The sequence below is a fragment of the Vipera berus genome, assembly GCF_964194415.1.
Source record: "Vipera berus genome assembly, chromosome: 2".
NCBI classification, from domain to species: domain Eukaryota; kingdom Metazoa; phylum Chordata; class Lepidosauria; order Squamata; family Viperidae; genus Vipera; species Vipera berus.
The window spans coordinates 188480287-188504417 of NC_138203.1; the positions used below are offsets into that span (position 1 = coordinate 188480287).

The 24131-nt window shown below is 38.3% G+C and overlaps 1 protein-coding gene across 2 annotated transcripts in view; it reads right to left on the reverse strand.

Annotated features, from left to right (window-relative positions):
- The window catches only part of LOC308662339 (rho GTPase-activating protein 7-like), a 115925-nt gene extending 92117 nt beyond the window's left edge, over positions 1-23808 (reverse strand). For both annotated transcript variants that reach the window (XM_081318023.1, XM_081318022.1), the window contains exon 1: positions 23603-23808. In XM_081318023.1, the coding sequence (XP_081174149.1) occupies positions 23603-23717 (115 nt within the window). In that variant the 5' untranslated portion in view covers positions 23718-23808. The remainder of the gene's footprint in view (positions 1-23602) is intronic.
- Positions 23809-24131: the final 323 nt, after the last annotated feature.

The following is a 24131-nucleotide window of genomic DNA, read 5'->3' on the forward strand; positions in this document are numbered from 1 at the left end:
TATTATTATTATTATTATTATTATATAAAGATATTAAATTCAGGTTGTTGTCTTTGTTTTCTGTCTGACGCTTGACACCCAGTTGCTTCTCTGATTTCTCCCCCCCAAAGAATACCAGCATCTTAAGAGGTCTTATACAGTTCTTCATTTAAAATATTTTGAACTCTTTTATAGTGGGATAAAGTAAAAGCATATCAAAATTACTGCAGTAGTTATGTGGATCAAGGGCTATGAAGGATTTTGTCATTCTTTTCTATTACTGCCATTCATAGATGCTCAGATTTTCTTGTTCTTGTCTTGGATAAGATCCCAGGAAAAGATCATGAGTTATATTTTAGGAAGTATAACTAAGGAAGTGAACTGTGAGAAGAGAAGAAAAAAAATTCATGAGACCACATGTTTGGATAGTACTTTTTCTAGCCAGATGGTTGCCAAAACAGTTCAATTTAGCATGATTTATGAAGCATTACTACCTCACTAAGGAATGGGGAGATGGAAAAATGTATTGATATAATCATTTTCAAGTGTTCTCTCTTCTTCCAGAGTCCAACTAATTCCTTGGTTTTCATTAGAGTTGGAGTCAGTGAAAAAAAAATCAAGATAACTAGATGATAGAGAGTACAATTTTTATATAGTGAGTACAACTGGTTGCTGCCAAGATGATAGTATTGTCCCTGCTTAGTGAAAGGATAGATGAGAGTTCCCACTTTCTCACCTTCATTCTATTTTTAGGTAGCTATCCAGCAGAGCAATTTCAAATAGTAAAAAGATGGTTACATCTGGACCCAGAAAGGTATGCTGGAAAACCTCGAACACCTGCTATTATTAATCATGTACAGTGGTGCCTTGGTTCTCAACAGCTTTGAAACTTGTTGAATTTGGTACTCTGTGCATTTTGATGTAACAATTTTATGCCAGTACTCATTGTTTGTTTGATACTCAATGCGCAAGCTAGATCTTGTCAATGTTGGCTGCCTTGATACTCACTGTTCCTTATGGGAAAACAATTGTTTGGTTCTCATTGTTTTTGGCACTAATCACACCTCCAGGGTCAATTAATGATGAGTACTGAGGTACTACTGTAATAGAATGATTGATTCTGGGGTCCTAAGGCAAAATCAATAAGCAAATAAAAGATTCCAGAAGCTATTCTCTCTATTTTTGACTGGAAAAATGCAGTAAGAACAAATTACCATATCTAACCATACTCTTTGATGGCACTCAAAATTTGCTGCATGATGTAACTATCTCACTCTATCTAATGTCAAGAATGTATTGTGGGTGCAAATTGTTACAGCGGATAAATCCAGCCATTTTCCACCAGGGATAGTTTCCAAGCAACATTATAATAAAATTCCATTCCATTCTAGTGCCAGATTTCTATGCCATTCTTCTTTTGAATACATTTTTTGCATTCCTCAGTTCTCAGCCAATAGAAACTATATCATTCATGTTGTCATGTTTTGCCTGTTTTTATGCACTCTACTCATATGTGAAATATCAAGTAACGTCTGACAATTTAAGGGCACTGAAACAAACCAGATAAGAATATGTTTAGGAGAAAATGTTTTTACAAATGCAAGATTTATGCAAGCATGATATTGAAGAAATGGTTATAAATAATAATCAAGTCATCTAGACAAGCTGTAAACACTGATTGAGAGAGTAAATGAACTAAATCATCTGATTCTAAGAAGCCAATGGCTGTCACAAATCCATGTTTCTACCAAACTTTGAAAACATTTTAAGTGGAAATTTACAAATCACAGAATTATTCATAAGGTACAAATGGGAGATATCACACTTGGAAGTTTTCAGATGATAAAGCATTCAACTCACTTGAAATCACCTGGCCTAACAGAACACTAAAGCAGGAATATCTTCAACAGAATCCAAACAGGATACTTAACAGTAAAACTAGAAAAGAGCTGATGAAATGAAGGGAAAAACAATATTACATATGGAAGTTGAGAAAGTAGATAATTGGAATATGATCCTTCAGTGGGATAATTTAAAAAAAAAAAACAACGAGGCAAGTTTTCCTTAGCCAGATAGCAGAAAATTGTTGTTTTCAACAAAGATTGTCAAACGCTGGGGAAATCAGGAGATTCAGGCAGTTCAAATGGGTCCATATGTGTGTGTTTGTCTGTGTATGTGTTTATGTGTGTCTGTACACACACACACACACACACACACACACAAGCTTAAGCTTTCTACAAGAATCTGAACCGTATTTTCCGGCGTATAAGACGACTGGGCGTATAAGACGACCCCCTACATTTCCTGTTAAATTATAGGGTTTGGGCTATACTCGCCATATAAGACTACCCCTCTTCCAACGCACACCAAATAAAAATTAAAAAATATCAGATTTGATTTTAATATGGTAATTTTAATTCAAATGCTTATGACATGCAGGTACTTAGTAGGAAAACTGTCACTTATAAACATAAGGCTGTTTGTCATCAAACATGTAAACATAAAACAGTGCAAGTGGATTAAACTTTTCCTAATTCACTCTAAAGTTTTCCCTGCACAGAGCCTTAAGTAACACCAGCTGCCTGCAATTAGTGCAGGTTCGCATCCCATCAGGCTCAAGGTTGACTCAGCCTTCCATCCTTCCGAGGTAGGTAAAATGAGGACCCAGATTGTTGGGGGCAATAAGCTGACTTTGTAATAATGCTGCTTGGGGGGGGGGTGAAAGCCCTAATAAGCAGGCATATACATAGAATGAAGGCTATTGCTAAGCACATTGTTTTGTGCTTTAAATTGTAAGCCGCCCTGAGTCTTTGGAGAAGGGCGGGATATAAATGGGATTAAAAAAAAAAGACCAAATGGGAGATTCGCTCCAGGTTTTCCAGCCAGCCCGCCCAGTTCCTGAGTCAAATGTGTCCTTAGAGCTAAGCAGCTGCTCTGACTGCTGCATTCCCCACCTGCCTTTCAAGTTGGGATAGACTACAGCTGCTCTTCAACTTTAGAAGGAAAGACGCCCAGACCCCAGCCTGTAAAAAATCACAGACTGCAGCTTCTTCTCCAATTGGTCCCGCTTTCCCTGCACAGACAAAATGGGAGATCCGCTCCAGGTTTTCCAGCCAGCCCTGTCCCTAAAGTTTCAGCACCCGGCGTATAAGACGACCCCTGACTTTTGAGAAGATTTTCATGGGTTAAAAAGTCGTCTTATGCGCCGGAAAATACGGTACTTACTAGAAGTCAAGGGAAATGAGGGAGAATCAAGAAAGGAATTCAAGGAGGATGGACTTAGATCTGTTGTGGGCACACAGGGACTCATGACTAATGACACATTTGACCATTCCCTCGGACTCAGTCTGGTCATCTTCTACAAAGATGACTGGAAAGGTTTGTAAGGGTTGCAAGAAAGGAGTCACAAATGTCACAGAAAATTATAATTTTTCTGATCCCTTTGTAAGCAAGATGAAAGACATTTAATCAGAAGTCTAATTATGTTTACAATGTAATTTTTTGAGGCTATTTTAAATATTCCTACCAGTAGTCAAGTATTTGCATTAATAATTGACTCCTCTTTTTCCAGTGTTAATATTCTAAAGTATTGTGAATTTCAGTACAGCCTATGAATATTCCAGCTCAGAGAGACTTGATGTTTCCATGGCTGTTACAAAACAAGAAGAAACTTGACATGTCCTCCTGAACGTACTGTATTATTTTACCTGGCAGATGATGCTCAGTTAGGTGCCAGCTTCAGCAATAAATCCAGGGATGTCAAAATGCTAAATCTGCTGCACATTATTCCCCTGCAGAATATAGATCCATAGTTGTGTTGTGTTTAGAAACTTTTAAGAGTTTTCTGCTATTTCTACATTGCATCCTCACTTTTTTAATCTTTAACTCTGATGGAAATGGTCACTGGCCTGTAAAACTTTAAGCAACATAATTAGCTGCTAAAATATTTTTAAATCTTATTTACCTGTATGTACAGTACTTAGTGATGAAATAATTACAATGTAATCTCATTGCAGGCTCAGAAATTAAGATGAAGGTAATTATTCATTTGTATATAGTTGCTATCAAGCATTTTAAAGGGAAGATAACAATGAATAAGAATGTAAAGTGCAAACTATGTGTGTGTGAGGGGGGGAACCTTCTGGTCAGCAATAAATGTAGATAAGTGTCTTTTCTTTAATCAAGGAAGTCAACTCAGCCATCACTGCAAATTTATCATCTTCACCAACTGTTCCTCCATTGCGAGTAATGCCAAATCTTTTCACTTTTGTGCATATAAGAATCTCACTGCAGTTATCATATATAAAAACCAAGCTCCATGATTATTTTTCCCAGATGTTTATCCATCAATCCCATAAGAAAAGCTTCTGCTTTCAACTGAATATTAATCTTGAAGATCCTCTGAATTAGTCTAAAATTTCCAAAATTTTCTGGGTTTTTTGCATATCCACCAAAGATGGCTAACAAATGTGAGAGGCAGGCTTTTATTCATAAAAGCTTTCCAATTTACCAATAGCTGAGATGTTATTTTGTATTAATATTGCTGATTGAAGCCATCTTGAGTTGCTTTGCTATTTTTTTCTATGGTCCCTCTACTTTATTTTATGGAGGGACTAGGCTAGTGGTGGGATTCAAATATGTGAACAACCGGTTCTCTGTGTAGATGCTACTTCCGGAAGTCCATTCTGGGCCTGGGCAACAAAAAAATTAGCTACCGCTTCTGCCGAAGTGCTGCGAACTGGCTGAATCCCACCACGGGACTAGGCACATTTTCTTATTTGGGTATTTTATGGCATTTGATGTGTTTAGATGCCTTTAAGTCAGTCTTGAGTCACTGCCTGCAATTTTGTTGGCAAGATTTTTGAAATGGTTTGCTATTATCTCCTTCCTAAAGCTGAGAGAAAATAACTGGCTCAAGGTCACCCAGATCATTTCATTCCTAGGACAAGACTAGATCTCACAGTTTTCTGGTTTCTAGCCTGACGTTTTAACCACTATTCCAAACGGACTCTCTTCTGGGAGCAATAACTGTCTCTGAATGTATGTCCTAGCAAACAGAAGTAGAAAGCAGGGAAAATGCAGGAAGAGTTAGAAATTATAAGCCAAAAAATTAAACATAGGAGATAAGAAACAAAATCTAATTATTTCTAAACTTTACCAACATCATTCCTTATACCTCTTCATACTTTTTTTTGTCCTTGAAAAGTTCACTTTCTTCTTGCAGGTCCATACATTGATATAAAGGTAAAGGTAAAGGTTCCCCCGCACATCAGTGCTAGTCATTTCCAACTCTAGGGGCTGGTGCTCATCTCTGTTTCAAAGCCGAAGAGCCAGCGCTTGTCCGAGGACGTCTCCGTGGTCATGTGGCCGGCATGACTAGACGCCAAAGGCTCACAGAACGCTGTTACCTTCCCACCGTAGTGGTCCCTATTTTTCTACTTGCATTTTTACGTGCTTTCGAACTGCTAGGTTGGCAGAAGGTGGGACGAGTAACAGGCGCTCACTCTGTTACATGGCACTCGGGATTTGACCTGCCAAACTGCCGACCTTCTGATTGACAAGCTCAGCGTCCTAACCCACTGAGCCACCGTGTCCCTATACATTGATATACACTGACTTAAAAAAAACACCTTGTTTTTGGCAGTGTGGGGGGAATCTAATCAACTTCATCCAACTACGGATTTCTTGATGATTGATTCTTCCTTTATGTATTTGGTCTAGTCCAGTCTAGTCTATTTGATCAAACCACTTCAACATAGATTTTTATAACAGTCATTTCCCAATGAAATCTTCTAACACTGCAGCCTTATTATTTCTCAACACCTCACAGCATTTCCTATGTCCTAATCATCCATTTTTTTCATGGATGCTACAATGAATCCTGTATACATTTCTGAAATATTCCTTTTGGTCTTTCTTGGTACAATTTTATCCAAATAATGTCATCACTTTAATTCTTAACTTCAGCCACTCACTTCTTCGAACGCAGTGTTTTAAATTTCCATTAAAACCTCTCTGAAATTTTGCCACCTCTTTTAACTGTTCCTTGCTCTCTTTGACTACATTTCTTGACACTTTCTCCTTCAATCTCCATTGCACACTAATTATATTTTAATTTCATTTTTTGTAATAATTGTTCTCATTGTATGTTTGCATTTCTTTGGACTACTGCAATGCTCTCTACATGGGGCTGCCCTTGAGGACTACTCGGAGGCTTCAGCTGGTGCAGAATGCGGCTGTGCGAGTGGTGGTGGGGGTTTCCCGATACTCCCATGTAACACCTCTACTCTGTGAGCTGCATTGACTTCCGGTTGCCCTCCGGGTAAGATTCAAGGTGCTGGTAATGACCTATAAAGCCCTAAATGGCATGGGTCCGGGTTACTTACGGGAGCACCTGCTGCCGGCATCAACTTCCCTTCGTCCAGTGCACTCCCACAGAGAGGGCCTCCTTAGGGTGCCGTCGGTCAAAGAGTGTCAACTGGCAACCCTCAGGGGGAGGGCGTTCTCTGTGGGCGCGCCAGACCTTTGGAACCGTTTACCGGTTGAGCTCCGGATGGCTCCCGACCTTCGCTCCTTCCGACGTGACCTAAAAACATACTTATTTGAACAAGCCGGCCTGGTCTGATGGATTTGGGGTATTTTAATTGTTACTGTACTAATTTATTGGATTTGGGCTGCAGTATTTAATTTTTTTAACTTTTGTATACTGTATTTTTATTGTATTGCCCTGTACACTGCCCTGAGTCCTTCGGGAGAAGGGCGGTATAGAAATTAAATTAAATTAAAATTAAATTCTTTCCTTATCCATCTCCTCTGACACTTTAACATTCCACCAAGCCTATTTTTTACACTTCCATTAAGCATTATTCTTTACACTTCTCTAGCACTTTGTAATATCATTTCTTCCACACTGTTCCAAGAAACTTCCACATCATGTTCCTTTATGTCTACTTGAATTTATCCCATTGGGAAATTAATCTAAGCTTCTAATACTTTTGCATACAATACTTGTATTTTCTCTTCCTACAATCTTTCTATTCTAGTTTTTTCCCCCTCCCTTTTTCTTCTATGTCCAATTTTATCAAGATTCTTTCTTGGCACTATCATAAATATGGTGTCTGCCACATTAAGATCCTTGTATTGTTCTTGTATCTTTCACTATTTTTCATCATGATGGATCACATCAATAATCCTTTTAGACTCACTTCTCATGTACACAAATAAATGTATATTTAACATTGGAAGCTAAGCAGTCACCATTCTTATTCATTATTGAATGAAATACAGTAATGGAATTCATTTCACTGAATAAAATGAGGGAATTCAGAAAAATAAGTTATTGGGATATTCAAAGAATTCCTGAATTCCCTCATTTCATTCCTAACCAGAATAACTTTTTCCTCTAAAACCCATTCATTTAAAATATTGCACAAGTCATCCCCGAAGGTGGCACAAACTCGAGCTTTCTGATATCCAATTTAAGCATTTCCTTTATAATTAAATTGATACCATTATTTCCCCACATTAATTTTTCAGTTCCATGCTACACTGAAATTAATTTATATTTAAATAAATATATTACTTCCTTCCATTTCCAACAATATCCAGAAAAAGGCACTTTGCCACTCTGGCAAGGCCATGTAATAGATCCCAAATATAATAGAGCTCTCCTCTGTATAAATCAAACAAACAAGAATCAAAACCTAGAAAGTATTCCAAGAAGCACACATAATATATCTTATAGTGAATAGACCTTACATCGTTTGAATAAACAATAGAAGAGCAGACAGGGTTTTATAGCCGGGAAGCCCAGATTCAGCTCCAAACCAGTTCACATATCAGCCATGGAACTCGGTAGGTGGCCTTAGTCAAATCACCATTCCTGAACCCATTCCGACTTAGCATGGAAAAATAACAAAAACATCCACCAAGTTAGCAGCTAATTTACGTCCAAACAGACTTATTTTTATCAGAACCCATGTAAGGCTAAGATGTGGTCATGCAAGGAAGAGTTTATGATAGAAAGGCATTAAGTACTTACTATTCTCAAGAGGTATTTTTTTCTTTTATAAATAGAAAAGTTATTTTTGTTATATGTTCTGTGAACATGGAAATACAGCTGGGTTTCTTTCTCCACGAAAGCAAAATGCCCTGAACGCTCTTTGAAGAATAATCCATTTGCAAGAATGAACATTAACATAAATGCATATCCCTCCACTTTTCTTAGCTTTTCACAAATTTGATTTAACAACACTGCAAATTCATTCATTTGCTCTGCCCTGTCTGAAGGCATTTAATAAAACAACTACTTTTGTTGATTTGGAAAGAGCAGAAAGAGATGGAACTGATTGCAGAGTGGTGTTTTCTTAACTCTTCTGTTTAAGAGCATTGGTAGAATATGGAGAATAAATAACTGGTTATAACAGATGGTGACCATGGGAATTTTTGCTCCTGGGACACATTTTTGAGATGCTGATCTCAGGGTAGAGTTGGGTTCTGCCTCAAAAGAATTAGGAAATGTTTGAAAGTTGCCTTGCCAACCTGATCCATAGGGCTTTAAGCTGAATCCTTAGGGGGAGAGAGAACAGAACCTGGAAAACAGTGTAAAATATGCAGAATGCAGTGGCGTCCAGAAATTAGTCTATAGAGAGAGAATGAAGAGAATAGTTTGGTGTAGTGGTTAAGGCACCAGGCTAGAAATGGGAAGACTGCCCAAAGAAAGAGACAATGGCCAACTACTTCTGTAATCTTGTCAAGAAAACTTCAAGGACTCGCCAGGCAGTCATCGGTAGTCAACACTCACTCTGAGATACAGACAGACAGGCAAACACAAACATACACAAAGTGAATATGTTCAGTAATGTCACCAACAGATTCCAGTGCCTCTATAAAAATGGTTAGACTTTGGGGAACAACCTGGAACAACTAGAAGGTAAATATGTTTTAGAAGTCTAGGTCACTAATATTTATTCGTTTTAAATTATTACTGGAGACCCAGGCTGTTTAAAATAGTATATCAAACAAATTTCAAATATTAATTTTATTTAAAAAAGAACTTTTAAAAATCTAGAAATTCTACAGAGGGAAAATGTTTCTTCTTGAGTGACAACCACTTTCCTCGCAGCTAATAAGCTTATTTCTGTCAACCAAGAATCAGAGCAGATGGGCCAGCAATATAATTTCTTCACTGGAGAAATAGGTAAGGATTTTTTCACAATTTCTTTAGCTTTAGATAAGTTTAGGATTCCCTCTGATGCACATACTTTTCTAGATGCCTTAACCCTACAATACTGGCTTTCTGTTCATTTATTTCCCACCAAAACTGGTATCAATGTTGTGTTGCAGTTTGCCAGTCAGTGTTCATGATGCCACTGCAGGGACAGGATGCGGCCAACCTGTTTTTAAGAAGCATGCCTCAACCTTGTACATTCTTGAAAACAAAAGTCCACATTTCTCGAAAATAAATGGCTACTCATATCAATGCAAAAAAGGCAAAGGTTCTTTCAATCTCCTAGAAAGTCATCCTGAGGAACTGTCTCTTTACAACTAGTTGATGTGAGATTCCTTCCTTCCTTTCTTCCTTCCTTCCTTCCTTCCTTCCTTCCTTCCTTCCTTCCTTCCTTCCTTCCTTCCTTCCTTCCTTCCTTCCTTCCTTCCATCTTTCTTTCTTTCTTTCTTTCTTTCTTTCTTTCTTTCTTTCTTTCTTTCTTTCTTTCTTTCTTTCTTTCTTCTCTTATCCTGCCTTTATTATTTTTTTCAAATAACTCAAGACAGCAAACATACCTAATAATCCTTCCTCCTCCTATTTTCCCTTCAACAAGAATTCTGTGAGGTGGTTTTGGCTGTTAAGAATAATGACTGGCCCAAAGTGACATGATTTTCATGTTTTATCTGATGCTGGGAGATGCAGGCTTATGCTGTCCGATGGGCTCTACTGACCTGGAGGCAGTTTTTGGAGGGCAGTAAGATTCTTTTTGAGGTACAGACAGACCATAAGAATCTGGAGGTGTTAAAGATCCCAAGGAAGTTATCCTTGTAATTAATCAGTGGAACAACCTGCCTCCACAAGCTGTGAATGCTCCAACATTGGAAGTTTTTAAGAAGAGACTGGACAGCCATTTGTCTGAAATGGTATAGGATTCCTGCCTGAGCATGGGGTTGAACTAAATGACCGCTAAGGTCCCTTCCAACTTGATGATGATGATGATGATGATGATTAATCATTGCACAGTCAGCCAAATGTTCAGACTGGATTTAGCATTTTTGTCTACCTATCGAGTCCTTACCAAGGACCTGGGATAGGCAGATGTGGATGTTTGATGGTATTATAGATATCATCGCAGGATGCAAGCAGTTCCTAGTAAGGCTGCCTTTTGCAATTGACTAATGGTGAATTTGTCAATGCCAATGGTGTTCAAGTGGTGCTCCAGTTGTTTTGGGATTGCACCCAAGACACCTATTACTATTGGTACTATCCTTGCTTGCCTTTGCCACAGTCTTTCTATTTCTATTTGTATGTCTTTGTATATTGTTATCTTCTCCAGTGCTTTCTCGTCTATTCTGCTGTCTCCAGGCACTGCCACATCCACTATCTAGACTTTTTTGTCATTATTATTATTATTATTATTATTATTATTATTATTATTATTATTATTATTATTATTATTATTATTATTATTATTATTATTATTATTATTATTATCCCCTAAGCAAGTCCAATGGGCTCAGTATTTTAACCACTTCAAATTCACCCTTCTCAATTTGCTGGGGGGCGGGGGGGAAGAACTTTCTACAAGATGCCCTCTCTCACATGCCCCAGAACAAAAGTGCCCGAAAGGAAGTAGTTAACTCCATCTTATCATCCAAGCAGCTTGCAGTGCCAGCGCTTACAAGGCAGCAGAAAATAGCCTGTCTGCAACCGGTGGGAGAGTTATTGACGCAACCATTAAAAGATGCTTTGGGGGCAGATGAATGGTTCCAGAAACATAAAGATGACCTGTCAAAGGAGGGCTTAGCATGGAAAGGAAGTAAATTGTATGTACTAGCCAGCCAGAGAATCTTGGTCCTGCAGAGGAGTCATGATGCAAAACCTGCAGGACATTTTGGATTTGTGAAAACCCTTCATTTGGTAAAAAGACAATTGTGGTGGCCACCAAAATGGTGGGAGTAAAACACAATTTCCTGGTTTCTATCCTGGTATCTTAACCAGTATACCAAACTGGCTCTTTTGTGGACTTATTCCAAAATGCCAACTTTCCATTGTTCCTTTTCTAAATAATACAGAAGTTGTGTAAACAAGGCATCCATTGAATTTTTATTATTTGGCAGGGTGAATAACATTATTTTGCTGCCCAAGAAAGGAGTTTGGCTTTTAATATCCTCAGTCACACACTGTTAGATTTCCCCCCGCCTTTTCCACCAGTATTACATATCTTTAAATCCCTTACAAGCAGGACATGGCTGAACGGAAGTAAAAAGAAAAGACCACCAAACTACTTCATAGGCAATACTGTGTGTATTGCTGGGAAGGCTGAACAGAGTACTTGATCTAGTTTGCAGCTCACAACCAGGTAGGAGAAGCTGCACGGGTGACTAATGAAAAAGGCATCTGTGCTGTTTGTATGAGAATAAACCACTGCCTTTGTGTGGCTTTTCACAAGCTTACCAATGTTGTATATAATGTTTTCTTTTCCAAGAAAAGTCAGTATCAGTTTCTCTACCAAAGACACAGACAATCTCAGCTTCCTCTTCAGTAGTAGGAAATAGTACCTGTAGCTTACTTTGCTGCCCCCGTCTGGCACATACGTGACATACCGCGAGAGATCTCTAGTCAACACAGAAAACAAATCTTGGTGTGTGTCTTTCAAAGCTATTGCTCATTGAGGACTGTCACCAGTACAGCTTCCTCAACTAAGCTGAATGCAGTACATTTAAGCAACAGTGTGGGAAATTATAAAATTCTGCACAGCTATTGGTTTAAATATGGCCATTATACATATTTTATAATACTTCTGATATCAAGTACTGTACTTTCCGTAGAGGATGCCCACTGGGCTATCTGCAGGTTCCAGGTCACCTGCAGAAATCTTCCCCAAATTTAAGTTTACAAGCATTAAAAAGCCCCATTGTATGCATGGCGGCTGCTTGCCATTTGGTTAGTTTGCAACAGAAGGCAAGTATTAGCTGAGGACTAGTCAGCGCTCTCTGAGCTAATAAGGCAAAACACTGCAAGAATGCATTTCTCAGGACATGAAGGGTCAGAGAAATAGATTTATTGCAGCAAAACTATGAAGCCATTGCGAAAGGGCTTCATAGCAGCTGCTATGAATCAAATGTGAGCTTTCTGTATGTCTAGCAATCAATGGTCAAATTTCGAGCACTTCTTCCTCCCACACAGTCCATGTAAAAGAGTTAGAAAGCAAATCCTTTTTTGGGCCAGAGATACAGTTTCCATCTGTTCCTCATTTTGGTAATAGCCTGATCTTCCATCAGGTTGTTTACTTTTGACAGTGTGAGAACTAACTTTTAGAGGACTGTTCATTGCTGGCTTTCCCGCTGGACAATAAATAGTTTAAATTGCTGGCTTGCTGCAGCATTTCCTACAACAGTACCTAAGGAAGACGAGTTGTTTCTTAGCATGTGTACTCAGTCCCTACTCTTCCTATTGTTGGAAGTCAGCACCCACCCACCCTCCTAGAGAAGGAAATATTTTTGGAGGATATTAAAAAAGGCAGAATATTATATTTCCCCAAAGTAATAATAGAAAAATCTTAGAAACCAGTCCTCACTCTTCCTGCCCCAAGTAGAAACTCAGGAAACCACCTTTTAGAAATGCAAATTCAGTAATCTATTCAGAAAGACTAGGCCACCTATTCATAAGCAAAATGCCTTCAGCTATAGCCCCAGAGAAGGACTCCAAGGAACATAACTTTTAGGAGGATTAACCCACCATCATTAGAACAACAAAAGGGCACACTGAGCCCCAGGTCAAAGTTCATTGCACAGGAACAGGAAGAGCCTCAAATACAATGCCACAGGAACAACTCAAAACACAAAAGCCCAAGAAGGTATAAAAACCCACCACTACCAGCTCCATTTTGTCAGCCAACCCAGAAACACATGCTGTGTCACTGAAGTTTATGGCAACTCAGTAAACTGGACCATGTTTCCTAAAGCAGTCTCCATTTTCTTATTCCCAGCTTGGACTGGACCTGAAGATTTTTCTTTCAACCTTATACTATCCTGTTACTCCCCATCTCCTCAGAATGGAAGAGCAGCAGCAACATGAATTTCTGCTCTGTTTTGATGTAACGCTTTCATTACATGTGAGGTATTACTCAGCAGCCTGTTACTTTGAAGGAAAATTAAATGATAGGACTGGATTGTCATCTGAGATAATTTCTGGTAGAATTCTAAACTAAATACTTGGAATTGGGTGGCATACATAAGGCTAGCATTTGAATATGTAATCGGAGAGAGAGACCCATTCCAGTGAGAACAAATTAGGTTAAACAATAATTCATTAACCCACTGAAATGGAAAATGCCTGAACAGTTCCCTGGAAACCAACATAAAAGTGGGTAGGCTTTTGCAGCACATTGTAACTGCTTTTGCACATGTGCTCTTTGTACTGAACGAGTATTTATGCAGTTTGTTTCATGATCCAAAATAGCAACAAATACTAGGAATGGATATACCTAGGAAATTTTAAAAATTTAACTGTGCCTCAAAGTTTATAGCAGAAAATAAAACATAGCTGTGTTTGTATATATATAAAGCTGTATTTGATTGTGTTGTAGAAATGCTATTTGTCACTTTATTAATCTAATTGTGCACTTTTATCCTAATATTTCCTATTGCACATTTCTTTTCCTAAACAATGTCTTTGCACTCACCATGTCTGTAAAGACAGAAAACACACTATATGTCATAGGGCACTGCCATTTTAAAGACTCCAATATGAAATTCAGCATGAGAAGAAATTTGAAACAAACTTGCCCAATGTTTTTCTTTTGAGCCTAGCTAAAGCCAGATGCACTTCCAGGGAATATTTATTTATTTTATTGTTAGATTTTTATCCCACCTTTATTACTTTATAAGGCAGCCATTTCTCCCACCATAACAACCCAGTGAAGTGGGTTGGGCTGAGGGAGAATAATTGACCCAAAGTCAACCAGCCAGCTTTTTCACCTAAGGCCAGACTAGAAATCACAGCCTCCTGGCTTCTAGGCCAGCATCTTAACCACTATATGAAACTGTCTGTCTTAAATATGGTTATTTTTTTATTTTTTTGGAGATGCAGTGATACAGTGGTGGCTTTTGAGTGTTAAACCTTCTTGTTCAGTAAATACAGTAGTATCAAAACCATCCTCCTTGAACTACTTGCGATGAAGATGATTCCAACATTAAATCAACTTTAGCAGACTTTTCATTATGGCATTAAAGATCCAAGAGAATAGATATTGCTTAAATTTCCTGATTATATGCAGTATATAGCTATTTAAATAGACAGCCCTATAAGCTTATTATCTGGGTGTCATCTTGGACTCTTGCTTCAGGGGCAAATGGCAGCTATGGCCAAGGGAACCTTTGCATAAATCCATCCAGTTGTGCCCATTCCTGGAACGAGAAGTCCTTCATATGTCTCTACTCATCTTCTAGTCATCTCACAAATGGAATATTGCAAGACTTGGAACTGCTCTTGAAAATCATTTGGAAGGTACAGCAGCTCCAGATGTAGTGACATGAGCAGTAATTGGCATGCCATAATATACATGTGAAACTATTGCTGTGTTGCCAGATGCTTCGACATCTATTTCAAGGTACCTGTGGCTTCCTTATGAAGCCATTTTTAATAGTGTAGGACCTGATTATTTGAGGAATCACCCAACTCTGATTGTTCTCCTGTCCAATAATATCTAGCAAAGTGGGTACACCTCAAGTCCCCTCAACTGGATCTTTGGAAGCCTTGACTATCATGTATTCTGCCCTCTGGAATTGTATTCCCCAGAAATCTCTATAGTTTCTACTCTAAATGATGTTCTGAAAGATGCTGAAAACATGGCTTTTCTCCTAGGGTGGTGAGAGAACACTTGCAAGATTTGGTTTTGTAAGATTTTTGTCCTGTTTTGTATGGCTTTTCTATTGTCCTAGCTTTTTTATTATGTAAAGCACCCAGAATTGGTTAGAATTGAGTTTCTTTAAATCTACATAAATGTTTAATATTAAGTCCATCATTTAAAATTGTTCAATTCCCCCATGGTCTGGAGTTTTGCCTATAAAGGACCACAGGGAAGGAGCTCCAATCAGAGTCTTTCTATGAGAGAGATGAACAGTTTCTTGTGTGTGTGTGTGTGTGTGTGTGTGTGTGTGTGTGTACACATTACATACACAAAGAATTAAAGGGAGACTGATATAGCTATTGCAAACTTATTTCTTCTCATCAGTCAGCCACACCCTTCTGAGATTCGAACCTGAGCTGATTGCACATTAGGCAGTTGTTTTAACCTCTAGGCCACAGGCTCTTTCTCACTTTATCAGCTGCATCGGGGAGGGAAGAGGCAGAGGAGATATGTCTTGAGTATTATATATATAAAAATGAAAACCATCACAAACATGAACTCTCTGAAACCTGTCCCTATCAAAGTTATGTTATTCTATGAACAGGGTTCAGCACAGCAGGTAAGAAAAGTTAATAATAGTCCAAATTTCTTTTACTTTTCACCTTTGTTAATCAGCGAGGTAGGAGGCTTGATAAAGCTTATAGTATTGTCCAAAGGCTAAATGTGATCAGCCACCAGTATCTGCCCGCTTGCTTTCTGTTTCTGCAGCAGCAAAACTTGCTTCTTCATTTGTTTTCTACCTATAAGGAAAATTGGGTCAAAATGTCCCAGATTTCATATGAGGCAATCCATGTGCATGAAGGAGAAAAGACAAAGCTGGTAAAAAGTCCTTCCTTTGGAAAAGTAATCCTTCCTGCTTCATTATCCAGATGTTAGATGCAGAAACAGAAGACGGAGATGGAGATGGAGATGGAGATGGAGATGGAGACGGAGACGAAGAGAAGAGAAGAGAAGAGAAGAGAAGAGAAGAGAAGAGAAGAGAAGAGAAGAGAAGAGAAGAGAAGAGAAGAGAAGAGAAGAGAAGAGAAGTCCTACTTTCTTATTCTCTCTGCCCTTCCCAACATCCATATTGAGTACCAGTGGAAGATGGATTATAAAAGAGAAAGAAACTATTCCTGTGCACTTAAGCCTTTGTGAAGGGATGTGGTTTATGTAGTCCATAGGATTGTAATGAAAAAAGCCACCCCCTTACTTTCTCTCACTTTGCAGTAGACTGATGGGAGTAAGTGCAGTCTTTCTTGCTGTGGTAGTTGAAATCATTGCACAGTTGTGTTATCAATAAAGGAGAATATTTGTAACTCAGGGTTGAAATGGGGGGGGTCCTTGGTGCTTTTGGAGATGTTTCATTATCCAAATTAGGTAACATCATCATTGTTAGTGGCTGCTGATGTTACCCAGTGCTTATTTGTAAAAAAAAAAGGCGCTGGAACTCACACACATCATACAACCCACCTTGCCTACCCTACAAGGTTTACTTTTGTAGCTGAAAAAAACAACCCTTCAATTTTTAGTGTATCTAAAAGACTAGGATTTTGTTCAGGGTAAGTTAATACTATTAATGTTACCATGTACTCTGTGGCTTTAAATTACAAGAAGGCATTTTATTAATCTTTTGGGACATTTACCACTGGCATACCCATTTAGTTTGATGAGTGGAAATGTCATCTTTCTATGTGGAATGAAATTGGCCCAATAAAACAAAATTTGGTTGCTTGTAAAAGATTGAATTATTTTTAAGAAGTTGTCAAACAAGGTGGAAAAATTTACATTTTTCGAGTTTAATATGGATTTTGACTTGAAACAAATTAAAGTTGAAACTGTCAGTGCACAGATTACTTTTAATTTAATAAATAGATACTGTAGGTCTACCTTTACATCTGACCAATACAAAATTAATATATATTATTATTGATAATAATAATACCCCCAAATCACAAGACATTGGCTTTATTCTTATTCTTCCCCTCTGCAGTTTGAATAGAAAGTATAAAAGACTAAAAAGAGATTTTCGTAGACATCCAAGCCTTTGAACTACCCAAGGAACTGAAACAGCAAAGTTTCGCTGTCGGGCAAGCTTCCATGCCAGCCACCTTTCTTTCTTCTCACTTTGCTTCTTTTTAATCTCACTCCACCTTCTGTTTAGGGAAGGCAAAAGACACAAAATGGCCTCTATGTTTATGTGTCTCCCACTGCCACCATCGGCTTCCACACCACATGGTCCGACCCAGCCAATCAAGCCATGCTCTGGCTGTGGTGCTCCAGCGCCTCATGACTCCTCCTAGAGGAGGCAGACAGCACTGGAGTGGACCCCGCTCGCACCGTACTGCCAGCAAAGCATTTTCAAAAGCAAACGAAGATAGAAAGGGCAACAATAGGAAAAGAATGCAACTCTGAAAAATCTGTTGAAAAAAGGTGCCGGAACTCCATCCCTGTGCGTTCTATGACAAAAAAAACACTGATGTTACCTAGTTTTGGTAATGATGCTAGTAGACATAAGGAAAGGAGAGCAGGTTGCACCTTCTACTGTTGACAAAGATAACAGAGCTAAATTCCCTTTTATTAGACAGAACAAAAGAAAATGAAATTTTTTATTTTAAGACACAAGCTGTTGTGAACTGCAACTCACTCATGCCTTTTATTAAAACTTGTCTTAAGGGCTGATATTCTGATTTTTGTGCTGGCATAGACTAGTACAGTTCATCTCCCACAATGTTAGAGTTCTGGTGATGTTCTCTTACCAAGCAGTGTCCTTAGATAGATAGAGAATGAGAGAGGAGGAGCAGTTTCCCGCTCACCCTTAGAAAGAAGAAAAATGCCATGAGAAAGTGGCTGGAGGTTTTCTGGCAAGACCTGCCCTCCACCCTCAATTGAAGGAAAAGGAAGTGAGATCGCTGTTTATCCTTTGATCGCTTCTTCTCTAATCAATGAGCTTCCTTTCCTGTAAAGCAGGAGTGACTCCGCTAAGCTCCATTTCTCAGTGACATGCTTAACACCATGTGTATTTAGTCACAGTTTCATTTTCAAAACAAGAAAAATACCAGCTGTAGGACACCTGTAAGAACATCTTGCTTCCCAGCTGAGATGAACATAAAATGATGGGTACATCACTTAGTGAACGAACCATAAAACTGCTTTAAAAGAATATATATATATATATATATATATATATATATATATATATATATATATATATATATATATACACTGCTCAAAAAAATAAAGGGAACAGAAAATAAGACATCCTACTATTAAATACAGTACATTGTGTTGTTTAAGTGTTCCCTTTATTTTTTTGACATATATATATATATATATATATATATATATATATATATATATATATATACTGTATATATATATATATATACAGTATGTGTGTGTGTGTGTGTGTGTGTGTGTGTGTGTTTTAAATGTTTGTTAAGCATTCAGAATACACTTGCTTAGTCCCAGACACAGGACAAATCTTATTTCCTGTTTCAGCCTAGCCCAAGGCCATCTACAGGCACTAGCCACAGCAGTGGCAGCTCTTATTTGTGTAAATTTTTTGGCTTGCTAACAAAGAATATTCTTTGTTAGAATATTCTTTATTCTTTGTTAGCAAGCAAAAGAATTTACATATATACATATCCATGCAGAGAACCGGATGTTCAGTGTAAAATTTACACTACAGCCACTACCACATGCTTCTCCCAGAAGAAGGAAGCTGAAGCCACCAGCCTGAGGATGACGGATGGGATTCCATCGAAACGTTGCTCCTACACCTTCAATTCTACGCGGGGAAAAACCCGAATGACCAAAGATCCATATATATATTAAAATTTACACAAATATGAGCTGTCACCGGTGTGACTACTGCCTGTCGATGGCCTTCAGGTTAGGCTGACACAGGAAATAAAGATTTGTCCCATGTTTGGGGCCTAGCAAGGTAATCTAAAAATAGTTAACAAGCATTTGACATATATCTCCCCTTGCTTCTCAGCTAACAAAGCGAGAGAGATCCTGTGGCTTAGAGGTGAAAACAACTGCCTAATGTGCAATCAGCCCAGGTTCGAATCTCAGAAGGGTATGGCTGACTGATGAAAACTAATAAGTTTGAAATGCATATCAGTCTCCCTTAATTCTTTGTTAGCAATTTAAAATTTACACAAATATGAGCTGTCACCGGTGTGACTACTGCCTGTCGATGGCCTTCAGGTTAGGCTGACACAGGAAATAAAGATTTGTCCCATGTTTGGGGCCTAGCAAGGTAATCTAAAAATAGTTAACAAGCATTTGACATATATATATATATATATATATATATATATATATATATATATATATATATATATATATATATATATATATATATATACATACATACATACATACATACATACATACATACATACATACATACATATATATATAAAAAACCAGTTCATGTAAGTTAGCCATTTCTTACTGTCATTAGGTCTGAAGCATTTATTTCTTTCATGCACAGAATGCTTTAATTTCAATCTGAAAATTTTGATTTCTCCCACTAGCTAAAGAAGAATGGTTACTCATTTCAGATTAATTGCAGCTGTTGTGGCAGAGATTATCTATACATTCTACCATCAAAGAATGTTTTTCCATACTCTTTCTTGAAAAAAAATGAAGCAATATGTCACCATTACTCTATTTCAATCTCCAAATCAAATGCAGCACAGAGAGACCCTCCTGTGTGCTATTCTAGGTATTGCTTCAAGTTTAATTTATAATCTGAACACAAGAAAAATATTATGAAGTTACTGAGTAAAGGTCATTGTTTCCTTTTTACTTTGATTGAAATTGAGATTTCATGGGGGGAAAAAACTTATGATGGAGTCATTCACTTATTTTAAACATTTGTCCTTCTTTTGCATTCTCTTTTCAGCCTTTTGTTTTACAAATGTATTTGGTTCAAGATGACCTCAGAACATTGGGAAGATAGAAAACAAGCTGACCGTAGCCAGTTAGAACAAAAGTCAGAACAAACTACCTTTGTTCAGGCAGTTAGGAAGACAACACATACAAGAATCCATCTGTGACCTTCCCATGTGGATGGATAATATTCATTTGGATGTTAGTCTTCTGATGTTGAGAAGCCTGACTGTACAAGAGTCTGGAAAAGTGTAATTCCATTTAGCCCTAAATGGTCATGTCAGGTCTTCTGAGGCATGCATCGAAACATTTTTCTTTACATCAGACCTTCCAGAAGATATATTCTTCCATCTGTGCATACAGTACATTCTTTTATGAAAGTTTTGAGGGTGGAAAGATGAAAACAGTATCTCCCCACATGTAGGAGGTTTCATCTCCACCCCATAACAATTACCATTCACTACTCTAACATACACTGTGTAGTGGTTAAAGAAATTCATTGCCCCCTGAATCGCTACCTATAGAATTGTGTCTATCCACCTTGCTCATGTTCAAATGGGATGGAGTTTGGGAAATTGTTTTTCTTATAAATGTATTTTATTCAATGCATTTGTATTAGGAATGTCCCAAAGTATTTTAGTGGGAGACACGGAGATTGCTGATCTACCAGACAACTTGGAGAGAGAAAAACATTATGTTTTGTAGCATCCACGAAAATCAAGAACAAATAAATGATGGAAAGAAGCCATGGTTTTGACAGATCCATTCTTCTATGTAATTACAGCCATGTGTTCTTGCTTTGGTGAGCTAATGTAAAACAAAACTTTAAAATTTTGCTATTGTTTGAAATAATTGCTCAAATTTTATAGAGAAGAGCAGGTGAGCTCTCGAGCTCTCTCTCTCAGCTAATGGCAAATAGCCGGGACCTAAAAACCTGGCTTTTTGAGTTAGCTGGCCTGGACTGAGGGGTTTTAAGGTTTTTAAATTCTAATTTTAAATTTTGGGGCTATTGATTTAATTTTATTTTAATTTTTATATTGTATTGTTTTAATTTTGCCCTGTAAACCGCCCTGAGTCCTTCGGGAAAAGGGCGTTATATAAATTGAATTAAATAAATAAATAAATAAATTCCCTCCAGAGGAGTCCTTTTCAAAAACTTGAGATGTTTCAGTTTCTCCACTGCTGAGCTACAAGCTTGAAATTGCAGCCATTCCCTAGCCTCCCTCTACTGTCTCTCTTCCAGATCATTGGATGGATGGATGGATGGATGGATGGAGATAGATAGATAGATAGATAGATAGATAGATAGATAGATAGATAGATAGATAGATAGATAGATACTGGCAGGGAGGCATAGGTGCTAGAGTAAGGCTGCTAAAGGAACATAATATTAAAAATAAACTGCTATTGTCTTGGTCAACACTGTTCTACCCAACCCTTTATGAAGACAACAGCAGAATGGCAACAGATGTTTTCTGGGGGATCAGAGGGCAAAGGGCAAAAGTCGTGTCCTGAAATGACCCGAGTATGAAATAACCTGTCTGATCCAGCCTGTTATTGGTCATTCAACCTCACCTCCAACAAAATGGGTGGCCAAGTGTAACATATGTCACATGTCCTGTGGCTGATGGTGGATACTTTTGACTTCAAATGGAAAAGAATTTAACAGAGGTACCACTACAAAAATTTAAATTTGAAATGATAGCATCATGGGGACGTGGCAGAAAAAGAGGAGATCACAATAAATGCTTTTGCCATTGCTAGATGAAAGGGGGACAAGGTCCTGCATTCTGGATTATAGGCCTTTTTTGAATTTTTGCTATATAAGACATTCCCTTACACAAAAAATCTAGCTTTAAGGTATTTTTATTTTTATTGATGCAAGTAGATGTGTGCAGAGTAGGACTCAGGTTCCAGAATCTTGGCAACAGGAAATGTTTCTTCCACCGAACACTTGATTGCTTTCACTTTACTTTCCTGCCCTCATCTTTATCTCAGTTTACAGAATACAATGAAATCTAGAAAGTTCAAGGCCACATAAGGGATATCTCAATATTACTCTATCTTCTATCACCCTTGCTTGTTCGTCCTGCCATTTGTGAGTCCTGCCCTATCCCATCCCTTAGGGCTTGAGTAGGCAACCTTGGCTCTTTTATGACTCGTGGACTTCAACTCCCAGAATTCCTGAGCCAGCTGGCTCAGGAATTCTGGGTGTTGAAGTCCAGGAGTCATAAAAGAGCCAAGATTGCCTACCCCAGCCTTAGGGCATTCCCTTGACAGATAAAGATAAAGCAGATCCAGAAAGTAGAATAAGCGTTACAGAAGTTGAATAAACATTCTGCTGCTTTAATCCATTTAAATGTCTGACTTCTTTGTCTTAGAGCTGCATCCTGAGCTCCTTATTATTACCACGAAAATCTCATCCTCTTCCTATATGCAAGCCTCTGTTTAAAGGATGCTAACTTACAAATGAATAAATAAACTCCAGGGGAATGAATATACAATATCAAGAGTGAGTTTCCTGCTACTTTGGTCACTAACGTGTCCACATAAGCAGCGAACTCAAAAGTTCTCATGTTCATTTGAATGTGGTAAAGCAGTCATATCAAGAGGTGAAGTAACTAAGAGACCCTCTTAAGTGAAGAGATGGGCACACACGTAGTCCTGCTTCTCTTACCTGTGAAGTAGAATCTTGTTCAGACTGAATGGAACCACCTGAAAGTAAACATTGAAGCTGCCAAATTACATTCCTATATCTCAGCAAAAATGGAAAGGACCAAGAGCTGACATTTAAGCTAGGACAAGCTCAACACCTTTGCCAGCATTAGCATAGGAACTTTTTTATTTTCATTTTTTAAGATTGGAACATTACCTCCAATACAATAGATCCATAAGTAAAAGTTACATAAACTCAGGCTAAAAAAGCCAAAATGTCTTGGGAACAGTATTCTCTAGGAGCAATACTTCATTTAGAATACATTTCTCAAGTATTTACTTGGTAGTACCAGATTTCCCCACTGAGTGTCAGAGTATCAACACAACCATTTTCTCATGATCACACCATCATTTAGAATTAGTTGGTTTTCCCATATGTACTTAGATTGATACTAGAAGACTACAGTATTATATATCAATGCAAATATATAATATATTTTTTTAAAAAAACAACAACCTCCAAGTATCTTAACTTTGTTCTTGGGCTTTACATAGTAGCTATTTACGATTGCCAGATTTGCAAAGTGGCATTGAGGGAACAGAACTACTGGGGAATTTTGCAACTCCCTGTTCCACACAGATTCCATATTCCATCATGTCCTGTATTGCATATTTATTTGACACATCCCAGCACACGAAGCTTGCTTTGCGTCAATGTTAATAAGAAAAGAGACCATGTCAAGCAGCTTTTGATACTCGGCAGGTACTTTGGGATCAGATAATCTGCATTTCCTGTTCTTCAACACCTAGGTGTCATGTGGGAATTCAAGCTTCCCCCCCCCCAAACAATCAGGTTTTGGCTCAACAGTGCATGCAATGGTGCATGTAAGGGATTTGTTAAGCAAAGCAGGATTTGCCTTGCATTGGAACTTTATAAAATAGAAGAGCTTCAGGCAACTGACCTGATAAACGCTTTTCTCGTGCACTCTTCCAAAAGATATCCCAGGCTTTGTTGGTGGAGACCCTGATGTGCTCACTGAAGGACCTCCTCAAGTGAGACTTCTCTGGATATGCCATCGTCCCTCTTCAGTCCACAGGGACACAGCCAGCCATTAAGATCCAACTAAGCAAAAGTTTGCCATCATTGCCAATGCCGTCCTGTCAGCTTTCTCCTTTTAGATCAGACAGAAGAAAAAGTTGCTCTGGAAGAAAGTCTGCATGTAATTTGTTAACACCCCTCAGAGGCTGGGGGTGGGGTGGGGAGTGGAGGGTGGGGGAGAATCAGAAGGAGGAGGAAACTCCTTCGAAACAATCTGGGGTCAGGCTGAAAAGGAAATAGCAACCCAATAGAGAGTCTCTCCCCCCCCCCCATTCCTTCAACTCTGAGCACAGCTTTGCATCTCAGCTGCCACATTTTATAAACATGTTCATTGCTCTGCTGTGCAAATAAAAAGCATTAGGCAACCACACAATAACATGTCAGGCAGCACT